General features: G+C 36.7%; 1 protein-coding gene across 2 annotated transcripts in view; it reads left to right on the top strand.

Annotated features, from left to right (window-relative positions):
* Nucleotides 1–16,179, top strand: part of GABRB3 (gamma-aminobutyric acid type A receptor subunit beta3) — a 230,409-nt gene that overhangs the window by 163,427 nt on the left and 50,803 nt on the right. For both annotated transcript variants that reach the window (XM_046007017.1, XM_046007016.1), the window contains exon 4: nt 2,155–2,375. In XM_046007017.1, the coding sequence (XP_045862973.1) occupies nt 2,155–2,375 (221 nt within the window). The remainder of the gene's footprint in view (nt 1–2,154; nt 2,376–16,179) is intronic.

Genomic DNA, 16,179 nt, shown 5'->3' with positions numbered 1-16,179 from the left:
TACTTGAAATACTGGCCCGGAGTGTGAAAGCCCAATAGAGAAGGCACTTGGGGTATGAGCTCTGGATTGGTCAATTTGCATCTGGAAAGAACAATCTAGACCTTAACGGAATTGGTTGCTATCTCTAGGAATTGGCTAGCCACGAGGGAAAGGAGGAAAGTCCTTCCAGGGTCAGCCAGGGTCCAGAAGTGCTTATTTAAAGCAAAAGGAAACAAAAAATAAAAGATTATTAATATGCTTGGTTATGTCACTTCTTACTGGAATGTCAGTGGCTTTCATTGGCTGAGGAGCTGGCATTCATACAAGCAACATACTTGTCGTGCCTGGGTGGCTCAGTTGGTTAAGCCGCGGCCTTTGGCTCAGGTCATGATCCCAGGGTCCTGGCATCGGGTCCTGCATTGGGCTCCTTGCTCAGTGGGGAGCCTGCTTCTCTCTCTGTCTCTGCATGCCACTCTGCCTGCTTGTGCTCTCTCTCTCTCTCTTTGACAAATAAATAAAATCTTAAAAAGAAAAAAGGCAACAACATACTTGTATGATTCTTTTTCATGCCCCCTCTCCAATATCTGGCTAACCAAGGCCTATCTTTAATGTCACCTGCTCTGTGAGAGCTGGTGATGGTGTGTGGCCCAGGTCACACAGGTAATGCCAGGTACAGAGCTCTGTCCAAGTAAGTGCTTAGGAAAAATCTCTTCTGTTTCTTCTCACCCACTCAAATGCTATCTCTCCTTCCAGTTGCAGATAAAACCTCTATAAAGACTCCCAGCCCATTTGAATTTTCTTACTTCCCCACCCCGTCTGATTTTTTTTATGGCTCTTATGGCTTAAAATTTATTTTGCTGATAGTTGTTTTGCATGTATTGGTTTTGTCACCTTGCCTGTGAGCACCTGGAGAAGAACATCCAGGTGTGTTCTTTGTCATTTCAGAGGCTTCTGTGCTCTAATACTCATGAGATCAGTAATAAGTAGACATTATTAGATTAATAAGCACTGAAAACTGCCCTGTGAATCAGCAAAATGAGTATTGGATGGGCTGTCATAAGACCTGTGTCTAGGATGGGTTCTTGAATTGATTTGCAATGCCACCTCTCATTGCCCACAAAGCCAGGCTGTTTGCAGACATCTGGAAGTGTGTGATTTCAGAAGCTTCTCTAAGTAACAGTGATTTCTCTTTCCCTGGTCAGAGAGTTTACCCTCTTCCCTTTGGATTTTCAGCTTGGATCCTTCTATAGTGGGTTCAGGATGTCCCATGAATATTACCAAATTTTCAGACTTGATTGTCATAGATTGGAGTAGTGATTGCCAAAAGAATAAAAATTTACAAATAGAATTTTCATGTTTAGCCTGATTTCTTTTTTCTACTTTCTTACTGCATACTTTGCAAACAAACAAACAAAACAAAACAAAACAAATGGACAAATAAAATGTAGGATCATCTGTCTAAATACTTGCTTGTTTTGCTGGCAAGACTGTGGGGGTTGCACCATGGCCCATTTCCCCCTCTCCTACACCGGGCTTTAGCTATAGGCTCCCATTTTCCCCAGATGAATGCATCATCATCTCAAGGTGATGATAAGGGCTAGTTAGTGTGGGAATGGCCATGGCATTCTGGAAGAGAAAGAAAACATAATGACATAGAGACCTCCCACAGGTATTGTGTCTCCAGGGTGCAGAGGGTTTTTATTTCCAGCTCTCACAGAGGGCAGGAGAGGGAAGTGGCTTACCTTGTAGAGAAAATCTGTAGATAGTGCTCCTCCGCTGTGAGTGGTAAAGATGCACGGCTGCCTGCTGCGAGATGGAGTTTTCAGGGTCCTACCAGCAACCTGATTTTATGATGACTTTAAAAAAATTTTTTTTGACCTTTATATTGGTGTGGCTATTGCTTAAATGCCAATACATCTCATCTAGTTCTCACCTAAATAAAACAGAGGATTTATTTTTATTTTTTATTAAAAAAAAAACAGGGCATTTATAGACATGATTTACACCTATTAAGCCTCATATTTGCATTTACAAGAAAGCAACCACTGTTTCCTACCTTGCCTGAAAATAATGTCCATTTCTCCTGGGTTCCAACCTGAATTTGACCAGTCATGAAGGAAATATGCCTGTGGCTGTGCACAAACTAATTATTTTCTTTTCTTTTTTTTCCCCCAGGATTACACCTTAACCATGTATTTTCAACAATATTGGAGAGATAAAAGGCTTGCCTATTCTGGGATCCCTCTCAACCTCACGCTTGACAATCGAGTGGCTGACCAGCTATGGGTGCCTGACACATATTTCTTAAATGACAAAAAGTCATTTGTGCATGGAGTGACAGTGAAAAACCGCATGATCCGCCTTCACCCTGATGGGACGGTGCTGTACGGGCTCAGGTCTGTCTGCCTTTTCAGGGCCAATTTTGCAGTTGCATGGTGCATTGGCGTTGAATTTCTCACTTGAGGTGATTATAGGGAGTGAGTCCACGTCTTCAGATTATTAGGAGACAACCGCAAAACACTGAACTTTGCACACACACACACAAATCTTAGAAATACAAGATTTGGGGCATTATTGTTACCATAAATAGTCACCACGCAAGGGAAAAACTCCCTCCTTGGATTGATTTTAAATAATTGGTTTGCCCTATCTAAGAACACAGATTCCCTGAGGATGGGTTTCCCATATTATAACCACAAAGTCCTATAATTAATATTGCTGTGAGACTGCAGAGCTTTTCAATAAAGTTTTCCCAAAGCTGTTTGCCCAGGTGAAAAAAATGTCTAGTTTTGCTGTTGTATGATATAATCTCCTCAGAGCTTCATGAGGTAGTGTCACCAATATTTATGGGAATGACTAAATGTGAGGCTTCCTGATGAGAATCATCTCTCACCAGGTCTCATAATGAAATCACTTGACTCAGTAAACCAGACTGCTGCCTGGAACCCTGAGGAAGCCCTGGGCTTCCCTGGTTACCCTGGAAACCACCAGACCTTCCCATGATGCTCCACCACTGCTGGTGGCTAATTATTTGAATATCATCACCCTCGCTAAATGGTGATCTTAAAAATCTTTCATCCTTGTGTTGATTTTGCAATGACTTTTGTTTTGTTTTGTAGTAATTTGTGTGTCTGTGTCTGTGTCTGTGGGTGGGTAGGTAGGTATGGGTGTGAGTGGGTAAAAGTGCCTTTGAGATCTTGTAGGGATGACCACAGTTTTGAGTAGGACACAGGTGGATATCTTGGAGAAAATATTTGTCATAAAATTTTGTGAGTCCATAGCCTTTAGCTAAGACTCCAGCACATCTAAAGGAAATCATAACAACATATATTTAAATCCATATCACTGTGACTTTTACTGCTTCAGATGAGGAAAGGGGAATATTTAACATTGCCTTAAGTAGAAAATATTGAGTGACTTTCTCAAAACAGCAATATACAGAATAAGAAACAGAATTTTAGCAAAAAATCAAATTTTGTAATGGAGGAAAAGTGGTGCATGTCAACCAAGCCATCATATTACTATAGGAAAAACGTTCAGAGTGATGTTTTTCTGGACATTCCAGGCATTTTATATATTTGCCTGGAAATCAAAAACGTGGATGTAAAATTCTGGAAGTTCTGACAAGTACATCAGTTGTACAAAAGATTACCCAGAAACCATGTGAGCATGAAATGAGGAGTCATGTCCCTCCTTTATCTGCCCCCCAAAATATGAATAGAAAAAGTGTGCGTGCGTGTGTGTGTGTGTGTGTGTGTAGAGCAAAAAGAAACAAATATCAATAAAAAATTAAGCCTAGACTTCTTGGCTTTTTTTAAAAAGAGTTATTTATTTATTTTAGAGACAGAGAAAGAGGAGAGAGAGAAGATGAGCAGGGTTGGGGGGGCAGAGGGAGAGGGAATAGGAGAGAAGCAGACTCTGCTGAGTAGGGAGCCTGAGGCAGGGCTCAGTTCAGGACCTTGATATCATAACCCAAGCCAAAATCAAGTCAAATGCTTAAACATCTGAGCCAGCCACCCTAGGCTTCCTGGCTTTCTAAACAAACTTGGTATTTGGGTCCTCTCCATTTTTATTTTTGCATTCTTTATTTTCTTACCAGAGGTAGAATATGTTAGTATGCCTCTGTTGAAACTTTAACTGTTAGGATAGTGCCTTAGTCTATTCATACTGCTATAACAAAATACCATAAGCTGGGTGGCTTACAAACAACAGACATTTATTTCTCACATTTTTGGATCCTGTAATACAAGATCAAGGTGCCAGTATCAAGGGACGGCCAGCTTCCTCATTCACAGTAGGTGCCTTCTTGCTCTGTGCTCAGCTGGTGAACCTGGCAAGGGAGTTCTGTGGGATCTCTTTTGTAAGAACACTAATCCCATACATGAAAGATTCACCCTCATAACCTAGTACCACTACCTTTAGGGGTTAAGATTTCAACATATGAGTTTAGGGAATGGGGACTTAAACATTCAAACCATAGTAGTCAGAATGATATGATATGAATGAAAGAACTGTAATAAATTTCCAAGCTGTGTTTGGAAGTGTTGGATTTAACACCATAAAACATTCAAGAATATGGAAACCAAGAGACTAAAACTGTATCCTTAGCTAATACTCTGCCTATAAATTTATCTATAAAAGTTAAGTAATCATATAATAAGCTTTGGGACGTTTTCAATAATAAACTTGGTATAATAACTTCAAGAACTCTTTAGTCAAATTTATATCCATTATACATCTCAAACAGCCTTTTAAGTCAGTAAATGGATTTCTAAATAAATAGCTGTTTTTATTCAAATGTAGTCTTAATATACTCCTTAGATCTTTATTTAGAACCTCATATTTTTGAAACAATTCTTCAGATCTCTGTGGACCTGGACAAGCTGTCAGAAAGAAAAATCTCTAAACAACAGACCGCCACATTCTGCACATGCTTAACAGCTACCCTGTGCCATCTGATTCCTTTTGAAACTGGCTGATCTAGAAATTTCTGCCTTTAGATTTAAAAATCACACATAGCTATAGAAATCAATTTGAAGTTGAATTTGAAGTAATTCGAATTTTTGGACAAGAAGCACTTTAGTATTTCAAAATACTGATAATGTTATTAAATTCATGTATATACATATTCCGACTTATTCTATGTGAACCGAAGTACCATTTATATTTATTCCATTTTATGCACACACACACACACACACTCACAGTATAGGTATTGTGTTTTTGGTTAAAAAAAACAGTGTGAGTGTTCACATTGTTAAGACACCCTCTGTCATCCTCTTGGCCCCAAACCCTGTCATCCATTTGTTCTCTTTCTCCTGTTGTGTTCACTGGATCATATTTGTGACATGGCAAACCAAGGATGGGCCAGTGTATGAAACCCTAGTGATACAGTATATCCTTTTGGTATCTAGGTACCATGCATGAACCTGAAGGAGGTCTGATACAGCTGAGGTCTTTAGTGAGTTAAACTCCCATGAAGCTTGATGGAGCACTGGGATCGTTGTTTATCTCCTGCTTTTACAGTGCTGCTGATGAAATTCCAGCCCAACAGGGATTGCTTTCTTACTGGCTGTATTTCTGAGATACTGGTTATCTTGGATGTATCCCTGAGACATCAGTGTTGATTATTTTCTCCCCATTTGAGACTGGAATTTCCTTCACCCAGCTATACGCAGTTGCCTATACTGGTAGGTCAGTCACTGTTAAGCTCCTCTAGGCTCCTTTTCCTGTTCGTGTCCAGCCATTGCAGTACGGAATCAATGAGGGCTTTTTCTTTATCAAGCGTAGATGAAGATCTCTGGCTGTGGATGAGCTGTCCATGATGTAGGTTTGTACGTCATCTCAGTCTTATTCTGGGAAATCATTAATCCGTTACTCTGATGACTGCAAAAGTGGTCGATGACTGCTCACACAGATAGTTGAGAGTGATCATGTTCTTGTAGCGATAAAAAGTCATTATAAATCAGAAACTGTTTTTTCAATGACTCTTAAAGCCCCTTGAGTTTGAAACTTGGGCTAATGCTACCATGAGCTCATTGGATTGAGCTCAGCTAAATAAAACAGTGATGAGCCTTTTACACACTCTACGTCACCATTTGATGTGAGAGAATGCTCTAGATAGGGCATACATACCATCCTAAAATAAAACTGGGGCTCTTTGAATTTCCTTTGTGCAGTCAAACCTTTTTAGGAACTAGGAAAATCTTGGCTAAGATGCTTATGGATCTTGGGGCTGTTCCTGTCACAGTTTTTCTGTTTTCTTTGGTTCTGGGCTCGAGTTTTTTTGCTGCCTGTGAGAAGGCAGAGTTGTCCCTCTCTTGTCTTCCCGTGTTTCTTTTTCAGTCAACTGATCACCTGATGTCACTGAATATCTTACCTAGCACCATTTTGTAGCGTGACATTTTCTTCAGGCCACATACTTCATCTTTGATTTTTTTTTCCTGATGCTAGGAATTGGTAATGGGCTCACAAAACAGTATTTGATTTGCTTCAAAAAGTACCTGAGAATCTAAGGTTGAGTCATCTTCATCAAAACGGTGAAGCCATGTACTTCCTGAGAAGCTTATTGCAAAATTTGTTGGAAGATAAACTGCAACATTTCCACTTGCTATTAAAAATACTCAAAATTGATAAAGTTGACATTCCAATAATGAAGAAGTTGAATGCAATGTTAAGATGAAGCTACAACGTATTTCACAAAATTCAAATTAAGTCATCTAATTGGTTTGGCTGTCATCTTATTCTGAAACCTTTTTATACAGTGGTTCCGACCAGACATCTCTTTCCCCCAGAAAAGATGTAAACTAACAGAATTAATAAGGCCCATGTGATTTGAGCACAGTTGTGCTTACTTTCCAAACTTCTATTTTGCCACTGTTTCTCAGTTACTTCTATGTAAGCAAATAACATATTGGTGAATTGCTTTCTAAAAAGGATCATGCTGGGACCTCTGAGTGGCTCAGTCAGTTAAGCATCAGACCTTTGATTTTGGCTTAGGTTGTGGCATCCTCACGTTGGTCTCTGTGCTTAGTGCAGAATCTGCTTGTCCCTCTCCCTCCCACCTGCTTGTGGGCTTCCCCCCCCCCTTTGTGTTTGTCAAAAAAATAAATAAAATCTTTTAAAAAAGGATTATGCCAATATTTCCTCCTGTCAGCAGTCAGTTACATATTTAGGGTTGTGACATCTGCTTTGGACTTTATCCTTATTTTGGTTACTGTAAATAACCTATCTATTTACTTCATCCCTCAGGGCTGGAGAAAAATCTCCCATTTAAGTTCATACTCATAAAATTCTATATCCTTCCTATCCTCATCCGTTCTTCCCCTGCTTTTAAGGACTCTTTCACACCTTCACTCCAATCACCTCCTGCCACTCTCATTTGACATTGCCTCATACTTTCATTAAAAACACAGAAGCCTCTTCATTTTCCCGTTTCCCATCTAACATGCTTGTTACTCACACTTTGACTCTTCCCACTCACTCTTTATTGCTTCAAGTATGCAGACCTTTCTTCCACTCTTCCGAAATATCAAGTATTAGGATGTCCCTGTCTTAAGGCCTTTGCACATGCTCTTTGCTGGATGTAATAAACTTCTAGATATTTGTGTTTATAGCCTCATGGAGTAGTTATGTAATTGAGGACAGTTCAACGGTCACCTCCACAAGGAGAATTCTACTTTGATTGTCTATTCCCTTTCTATTACAACATATTGCTTTTATTTGCATTAGAGCACTTATTTAGATATAACTTTATTTTGTCATTTTATTGCATCTCTTATTTATTGACTTTTTATTTATCAGTAATGGTGGGAAGCCACCATGAGGATATAAATTCTCTGAGAAAAGAACTGTTTCTGTCTTATTTATTGTTCCATCCCCAAAACCTAGTGCAGTGCTGGGTGGAAAAGATATTCTATGAGGATTAAATTTAAATTCTAATTCTTTCTGTAGTATTTCTATTTTTATATTTTCTATTTAGATTCTTAATCCATCAGAATCTATCTTGGTTAGAATTATGTTCATTAAGTATTACTTTGAACAAGTGCTATAATATATCCAATCTTTCCTACATAACATGTGACATTTCTGAATTCATTCATGTCTTAATTTCACGGCTTATAACAGAATTTTGTCATTTTCTTCAGACAGTCCTCTCATATCTTGATAAGGTTATTCCTATTCGTTATGTGTTATTCTTTTAGGAATGGGATCATTTTTTTGTTGTTTTTCCAACTGACTTTTACTGATATGTGGGAAAGCTATAGTCTATTTGCTTATAAGTATCTTTGTTTGGGCATTTATCCAGTATCATATCCATCCAGGCTAACAGTTTAGTTAATAATCTTGAGGATTTTAGTCTAACAGTCATTTTTTTTTTAAATGTCTGTCTCAAAGTTTTTTTTTTTCATTTTATTTATTTTTTCAGTGTAACAGTATTCATTCTTTTTGCACAACACCCAGTGCTCCATGCAAAACGTGCCCTCCCCATTACCCACCACCTGTTCCCCCAACCTCCCACCCCTGACCCTTCAAAACCCTCAGGTTGCCCCAACCTCCCACCCCTGACCCTTCAAAACCCTCAGGTTGTTTTTCAGAGTACATAGTCTCTTATGGTTCGCCTCCCCTCCCCAAACAAGATGGGATTGGGAGGGAGACAAACCATAAATGACTCTTAATCTCACAAAACAAACTGGGGGTTGCTGGGGGGAGGTGGGATTGGGAGAGGGGGAGCGGGTAACAGTCATTTTTATAATGATTTTTTATGTTCATTTTCTTTACTTTTATTCTTATTTCTATTTCCTGATTATTGCACTGATTTCAACTTCCAGAAAATGAAACATAATAGGGATAACAATGTACATTATTTCCTAGTTCTTTGTTATAATAAGAGTGCTTCTTGTATCCCATTACGAAAAAATGATTTGCATTTTCAGTTTAAGGTAGTTACGAATCATTCTTTCACTTTCATTAAAAAAATGTTGTGGGAACTGTGTCATGAGTTGAATAACACAGATATCACCAATTTATAGAATTTATATTCAAGAACTAATTATAAATCAGATAACTGACCCCAGATTATTTTTTATTCACATATCAGAAATAAAAATAGATTTTTATTAATTCACCCCATCTGCTCATTTTCCTAATTTAACCTGTAACTGAAATGTATTAATTCCCTACCTTGATTCATCCTTAACTTCCTGAGATAAATCCTGTTTTATCATGGTGGGCAATACTCTGTAAAAAACTATTACATTTGTTCTGTCCATGACAAACTTATAATTGTTTTTATTTTCATTGAAACATGATTGACACATGTTCTGTTAGTTTCAGGTATACAACATATTGATTCAACAATTGTATATATTACTCAAACATACCATGATAAGTACAGTCACCATCTGTCATGATGCATGTGATAATATTATTGGCTATACTCCCTATGCTGTATTTTTCATCTCTGTGACTTATTTATTTTAGAAATGGAAGTCTGTACCTCTTGATTCCCTTTATCTATTCTACCAACCCTCCACCCTTCTCCCTTCTGGTAGCCACCAGTTTGTTTCCTGTGTTTAAGAGTCTGTTTTTTGTTTGTTTCCTGGCTTGCTTTGTTTGTATTCTACAAAGAAGTGAAAGCTTATGGTATTTTTCTTTTTCTGTCTGACTTATTTTACTTAGCATAATGCCCGTAATTTCATCATGCTGTTGCAAATAACAAGATTTCATTTCTTTTTATGGCTGAATAATATTCCATAGTGTGTGTGTGTATGTGTGTGTATCACATCTTCTTTTTCCATTCATCTATCAATGAACACAGGTTGCTTCCATAATATTGGGTGTTGTAAATAATGCTGTAATAAACATAGGGGTGCATATCGCTTTCCAAGTTAGAACTTTCATGGATGGGGGTAAATGCCCATAGTGGAATTATTGCATCCTATGGGATTTCTGTTTTTAATTTTTTGAGGAATTTTCATACTGTTTTCCGCAGTGGTTGCACCAGTTCACGTTCCCACCAGCTTGCGGGTCCCTTTTTCCCGCATCACTGCCAACACTTGTTATTTCTTATCTTTTTTGATATTTGCCATTGACTGGTGTGAAGTGATATCTCATTGTGGTTTTGATGATTGACAGGTGATGGATTGATGATTTTCCTGATGATTAGTGATGTTAAACATCTTTTTATATGTTCGTTGGCTATCTGTATGTCTTTGGAGAAATGTGTATTTAAGTTCTTTGCCCATTTTTTAATCAGACTTTTTTTGATGTTGAGATGTATTCTTCATATATTTTAGATATTAATCCTTTATCAAATATATCATTTGTAGATATCCTCTCCTATTCAATAAGTTGACTTTTTGCTTTATTGATGCAAAAACTTTTTATTTTGGTGTAGTCCCAATAGTTTATTTTTGCTTTTGTTTTCTTTACCTGAGAAGACGTATCCATAAATATGTTGCTATAATTATTCCTTTAAAAATCTTTAGACAACAAGTTTATTGGTGGTAAACATACCTTGTGACCTAGTCATAGTGCAGTTTTGTTTGTCCCTCACCATCACCTTATCCACTGTTCAGTGAGGTATTACTTAACCTTATAAAAATTTGGGCAGATCTCATGGTTTTCTGCCAATATTTTAGTAATAGTTTTTTTTTAATTTAATTTAATTTTATTTCTTTCAAGGTTCCAAAATCCATTGTTTATGCACCACACACAGTGCTCCATGCAATACGTGCCCTCCATAATACCCACCACCAGGCTCATCCTACCCTCCCCTTCCCTCCAAAATCCTCAGTTTATTTCTCAGAGTCCACAGTCTCTAATGGTTTGTCTCAGGAATTATCAGGTCAATGTTTAATACTAACTTAGATTTAGCATTAATATTTTCTCTTTCTATAGCCCAGCCCTAATTTAGGTTAGAAGCCTGTGATGGCAAAGGGAGGATAGTTGATTTCTCAGCCTTCCTGATTCTATTTTTCTCTATACCTCTTCTACCCCACAACCCAGGTTGACAGCTTACATATGACTCCTCCCATTTTGGAGATTTAGGGGATGGAGGGAAAAAAAGGTTTTACTTGAGTTAATATCATTTTTCCATAGCTTCATACTCTATGGACTTAGAAGATATTGAAAATTGACTCTTCTCAGAGCTTCCCACCAAGAGGGACCTTTCTTTAGCTGGTCCCTTGACCAGTATTGGGGGTTGGGAGAATAGCAGAGTAGAATGTGTTTCTATTCTATGGAGTCCCTTGGAACACTTTCCTCAGCTCCAAGAATCCATTTTTCATGGTCAGTTTCTATCTCTCTACCCTCTAGGCAACCGTGTTATAGAGGATCCAAGATAACTTTGGATCTTCCATTTTTTACATGTAGCTCATGTGTGATCCACAGGAAATATGCCTGTATTCCTACTCTGACAGCCTAGTTCCTATTCAGTCTCCTCTGTTCTTACTACCTCAAGACTATTCTAATTGTCCCAAGTCTGAAGTAGACACCATTCCTCCTGGAATCCCAACTGAAAGAGTTAATCTCCCAAAGGGATGGCTGGAGATCGTCCCAAGAAATCTATTCCCAGGTTAATTCCTTCTTTCTCATTATTCTGACTCCAATTGAGATCTATGACTTGGCTGAAATTTCTAAGAACCATGGACCAATTCACTGAAATTAGCTAGTAAATTATTTATTGGTGAGGTGGTAATGTGGAACACTCACACACTTGTGATATATACCATATAGATTCTGTTAAATATAGCAATAGATTATATCTGTCTTTATATTTCATGGTATGTTTTGACATAATATGAATCAAGAAGATTTCTCTCTTTTTGTATGTTCTGTAATAGATTACATTATGTAGTAAATATCTATATTTAAGGGTTAGTATTCCTGTAAGTACTTTTAAAAAATTACTCATAAATATACATGACATATGAAATGTTTTGTATAGAAGCATGGTACTTTGAATAGGTTCTTTTTTTTTCTTTCTTTCTTTTTTTTTTTTGCTTAAAACAACAGGAATTTATTAATCACAGTTCTCTAGAAGTTTTATTTTTTTCATTTTATTTTTTTTTATTTCCTTTCAGTGTTCCAGAATTCATTATTTATGCACCACACCCAGTGCTCCATGCAATAAGTGCCCTCCATAATACCCACCACAAGGTTCTTGAATGACATTTTCTACCCTGGCATACAGTTTCAGTTTCTGCTATACTTACAGTTTTCTCTAGGTTTTCTTCTTGTATCAATCTTGAAGATGTATGTTTTTTAGGAAAATGTCCTTTTTTATCTGTCTCTTCTAATTAATTAGCATGTGCATATGCATTGCCCCCTAGAATATATTGTTATATGCCCTTTTTCATTTTTAATTTTGTTCAGTAGCATAAAGAAATATTTGTGTTTTTTTATATTTTTAAAGAGCTAGCTCTTGATTTTGTATCATAATTCTGTTTCTTAATTTCTTCTTTATTTTAATTTAATTTTTTTTTGCTTTCTACCGCTGTTTTATTTATTTATTTTTTTATGTTCAGTTAGCCACTGTATAGGACATTAGTCTTTGATGTAGTGTTCATTAATTCATTAGTTAAATATAACATGCAGTGCACATCACAACATGTGCTCTCCTTAATACCTATCACCTTGTTACCCCTGCCTCCCACCCCTCTTCCCTCTGAAACCCTCAGTTTGTTTCCCCAGGTCCATAGTCTGTCATGGTTTGTCTCCCTCTCTGATTTGTCCCCTCCATTCCCCTATAGTCCTCCGTGTTATTGCTTATGTTCCATATATGAGTGAAACTGTATGATAATTGTCTTTTTCTGCTTGACTTACTTCACTTGGCATAATCTCCTCCAGTGCCATCTATGTCAATTCAAATGGTGGGTATTCATCCTTTCTTATGGCTGAATAATATTCCTTTGTGTATATACACCACATATTCTTTATTCATTCATTGGTTTAATTTCTGCTTTATCTTTATAAATATCCCCCTCCCCTTGATTTTAAAGGTCTCTTTAGTGGGGAGTGACATCAGCAAAATGGCAGACTAAGAAGCTTCAAGCTCTTGCTTCTGTACAGAAATATCAAAAAAATTAACAGAAGCTGTCTGAAGCAACTTTATAGGAGATCTGGAAAATATTCCAGAGTCCAGAGAAGCCAACCAAATGCCAAAAAAGAAAACAAACAAACAAACAAAAAACTATATTCAAAAGAGTTGGAAAGTTTTGTGACATTTCTTACCTGCCATTTCCCCATCCCCACCCTGGTTCAGGGGCAGGTGGCAGGCTGGTTACCAGTTTTCTCCCTTGCACTGGAGGGAACAGAGGAAACCTTGTTTGTAAATTGTTGTGTACATATGTTCTAAAGTATCTGGAAGATAACTGAAGGACTGCAACATGATGCTCATCTCTGTTTATACAGATAACTCAGAAAGCAGGCAGGAAAAGAAAAGCAGGTTGTGCTCATGAAGGCTGCATGTCTACAAACCCGTAGGTGTCCAGGACAGGAGACTCAAGGTAGAAATATGAAATAGACCGTGGAAGGCCCAAAGGAGAAACTAGAGTGAGATTCTGAGAAATCAGGTTTTTCAAAAGCAGCTAAGTATACAAAATTTAGAAAGTTATGCATATGCCCAGGCAAAACATATTCCTAGAAAAGTTCTGAGAAGACCTAAAGTTTTTACCTTGGCTGATCCCCAGGCACAGAGCCATTCTAGCCAAGTGGTGAAAGAATGTGCCAGGACAGAGCCATTCTGCAAAGACAGGAAGAGATGGTTGTTTTCTCTATTGATTGTTTGTTTGGGTTTTTTGTTTGTTTCAGCTCCTGTCATTCAAAGACATTTCTGTTAAAACATTAGCTGAACATGAACTAATAGAACAGAGATTTTGCTGATTTTACTGATAAGTAAAGTGTTTTTTAAAAAGTTTAGAAATACCTCAAAATAAATGAGTTGTTATGACCTTCCTAAAAAAGAACAACAATAACAAATAAGACAGCAGTCCCCATGGGAAGGAAAAAAAAATCTGATTTTTAGAGTTGCAACATTATAATGTCAAATGACCAATTTTCAAGAAAAAAATATGACAAGACATACAAAGAAAGAGTAAAACATAATTCATTCAGAGGAACAAAATAAATAGACAAAACTGTCCTTGAATATGTCAGACACTGGACTTACTGGTTGAAGACTAAATTTAAATTGTCTGTCTTAACTATGGTCAAAGAGCTAGGGGAAAACATGGACAAAGAAACAGAAGGAAATTGAGAAAATGATACATTAATAAAGTGAACAAAATAAAATAAAGAAGTAGAAATTATAAAAGGGACCAAACAAATTCTGAAGCTGAAAAACACAGTGATTGAAGTGAATTCACTAGAGAGGGTTCACCACCAGATTTCAGCAGCCAGAAGAAAAAAACAGCAAATTTGAAGATAGGACAATTAAAATGATCAAGTCTGAAAACAGAAAGAAAAATGATTGAAGAAAAGCAAGTGAAGCCTAAGGGACTTGTAAGAAACCATAAGGTGCACCAAGAGATGAACATGAGAAAGATGCACAGAGATTATTTTAAGAAATACTGGCTAAAAAATTCTGGAAGTTGATTAAAAAAAAATCATGAATCTACAAACCCAAGGACCTCGATGAACTCCAAGTAGGATAAAACCAAAGAGACCCACACTAAGACACATATAATCAAACTTTGAAAAGCAACAGATACAGGGAGAATCTGGAAATCTTCAAGAGTAAAATAACTCATCCTATATAAGGGAGCCTCAAAAAAGATTATCAGTCATTTTTTTAATCAGAAACCTTGGAGACCAGAAGGCAGTGCAATGATTAAATATTTGAAGTGTTGAAAGATAAAAACCTATCAAAAGAGAATTGTTAAATCTGGCAAAATTGCTCTTCAAAAGTGATGCAAAATTAATAAATTCTCAGATAAACCAAAACTGAAGGACTTTGTTACTACTAGATCTGCTCCACAAGAAAGGCTAAAGGGTGTCTTCAGTTTGAAATGAAAGGATACTAGACAGTAACTTGGAAGTTATATGAATATTAAAAGATCTCCAGTAAAGGTAAATGAAACTAGTGTTACTTTAATTATTTTTTATAACTCCACTTTTTCTGTTATTGAAAAGACAACTGTTTAAAAATAATTGCAAAACTATATTGTGAGGTACACAATATATAAAGATACAATTTGTAACATCAATAACAAAGGGTGGTGCAAAACAAATTGGGTAGAGTTTTTATATGTGGTTAAAATAAAGTTTAAATCAATTCAGATTAGATTATTATAATATTAAGATGTCCCCAGGGGAACCAAAAAGAAAAGAACATACATCAAGGAAACAAGAAGAGAATCAAAACATCTCTCTCTCGCACACTCACACACAAATCAACTCAACAGAAAAGAAAAAGATAGAGGAAATGAAGGAACAAAAATCTACTGAACATACAGGAAACAGCAAAAATGTAGAAGTCTTTCCTTATTAGTGATTACTTTAAATATAAATAAATTAAAATCTTCACACAATAGCTAGAGACTGGAAGAATGGATTGAGAATAAAACAGAATCTAACCATATGCTACTTATGAGAGACTCACTTTAGATCTAAAGACATACATAAATTTAAAGCAAAAGAATAGATGAATGTATATTCTGCACAAAGTAATCAAAAGAGAGCTGAAAGATTAGAGTAGAGATAGATAAAATAGAGAGTACTAACACTGTGTAGAAAAATCAATGGAATGAAAATTTGGTCCTTTGAAAAGATCAACTAAGTAAACTAACCTTTAGTTAGACCAACTAAGAAAAAAATGGAGAAGACTCAAATAACAAAAACCAGAAATGGAGAACATTACTACCAATTTTATAGAAATAAAAGACTTACAAGAGAATACTGTGGAAAATTATATACCAAAAAATTGGATAATATATGCTCAAGGCATGATCACATGGCTTACAGGATCAAGCCCCAAGTTGGGCTTCATGCCCAGTGGGGAGTCTGCTTGAAGATTCTCTTTCTTTTCCCCTTGCTCCACTCTCTCTCTCTCTCTCTCTCTCATGCACGTTCTCTTTCCCTTTCTAAAATAAATAAATCTTAAGTAAAAAAGAAAACTGTCCCAATTAAAGTCATATTCATTTGTGAAAATCTGAAATCTTTTCCCTTAAGATCAGTAGCAAGGATGCCTTCTAATGC

Source organism: Meles meles, chromosome 6 (genome assembly GCF_922984935.1).
Source record: "Meles meles chromosome 6, mMelMel3.1 paternal haplotype, whole genome shotgun sequence".
NCBI lineage: Eukaryota > Metazoa > Chordata > Mammalia > Carnivora > Mustelidae > Meles > Meles meles.
The sequence above is the reverse complement of the archived record's forward strand: the minus strand, read 5'-3'. Positions and strand labels throughout refer to the sequence as shown.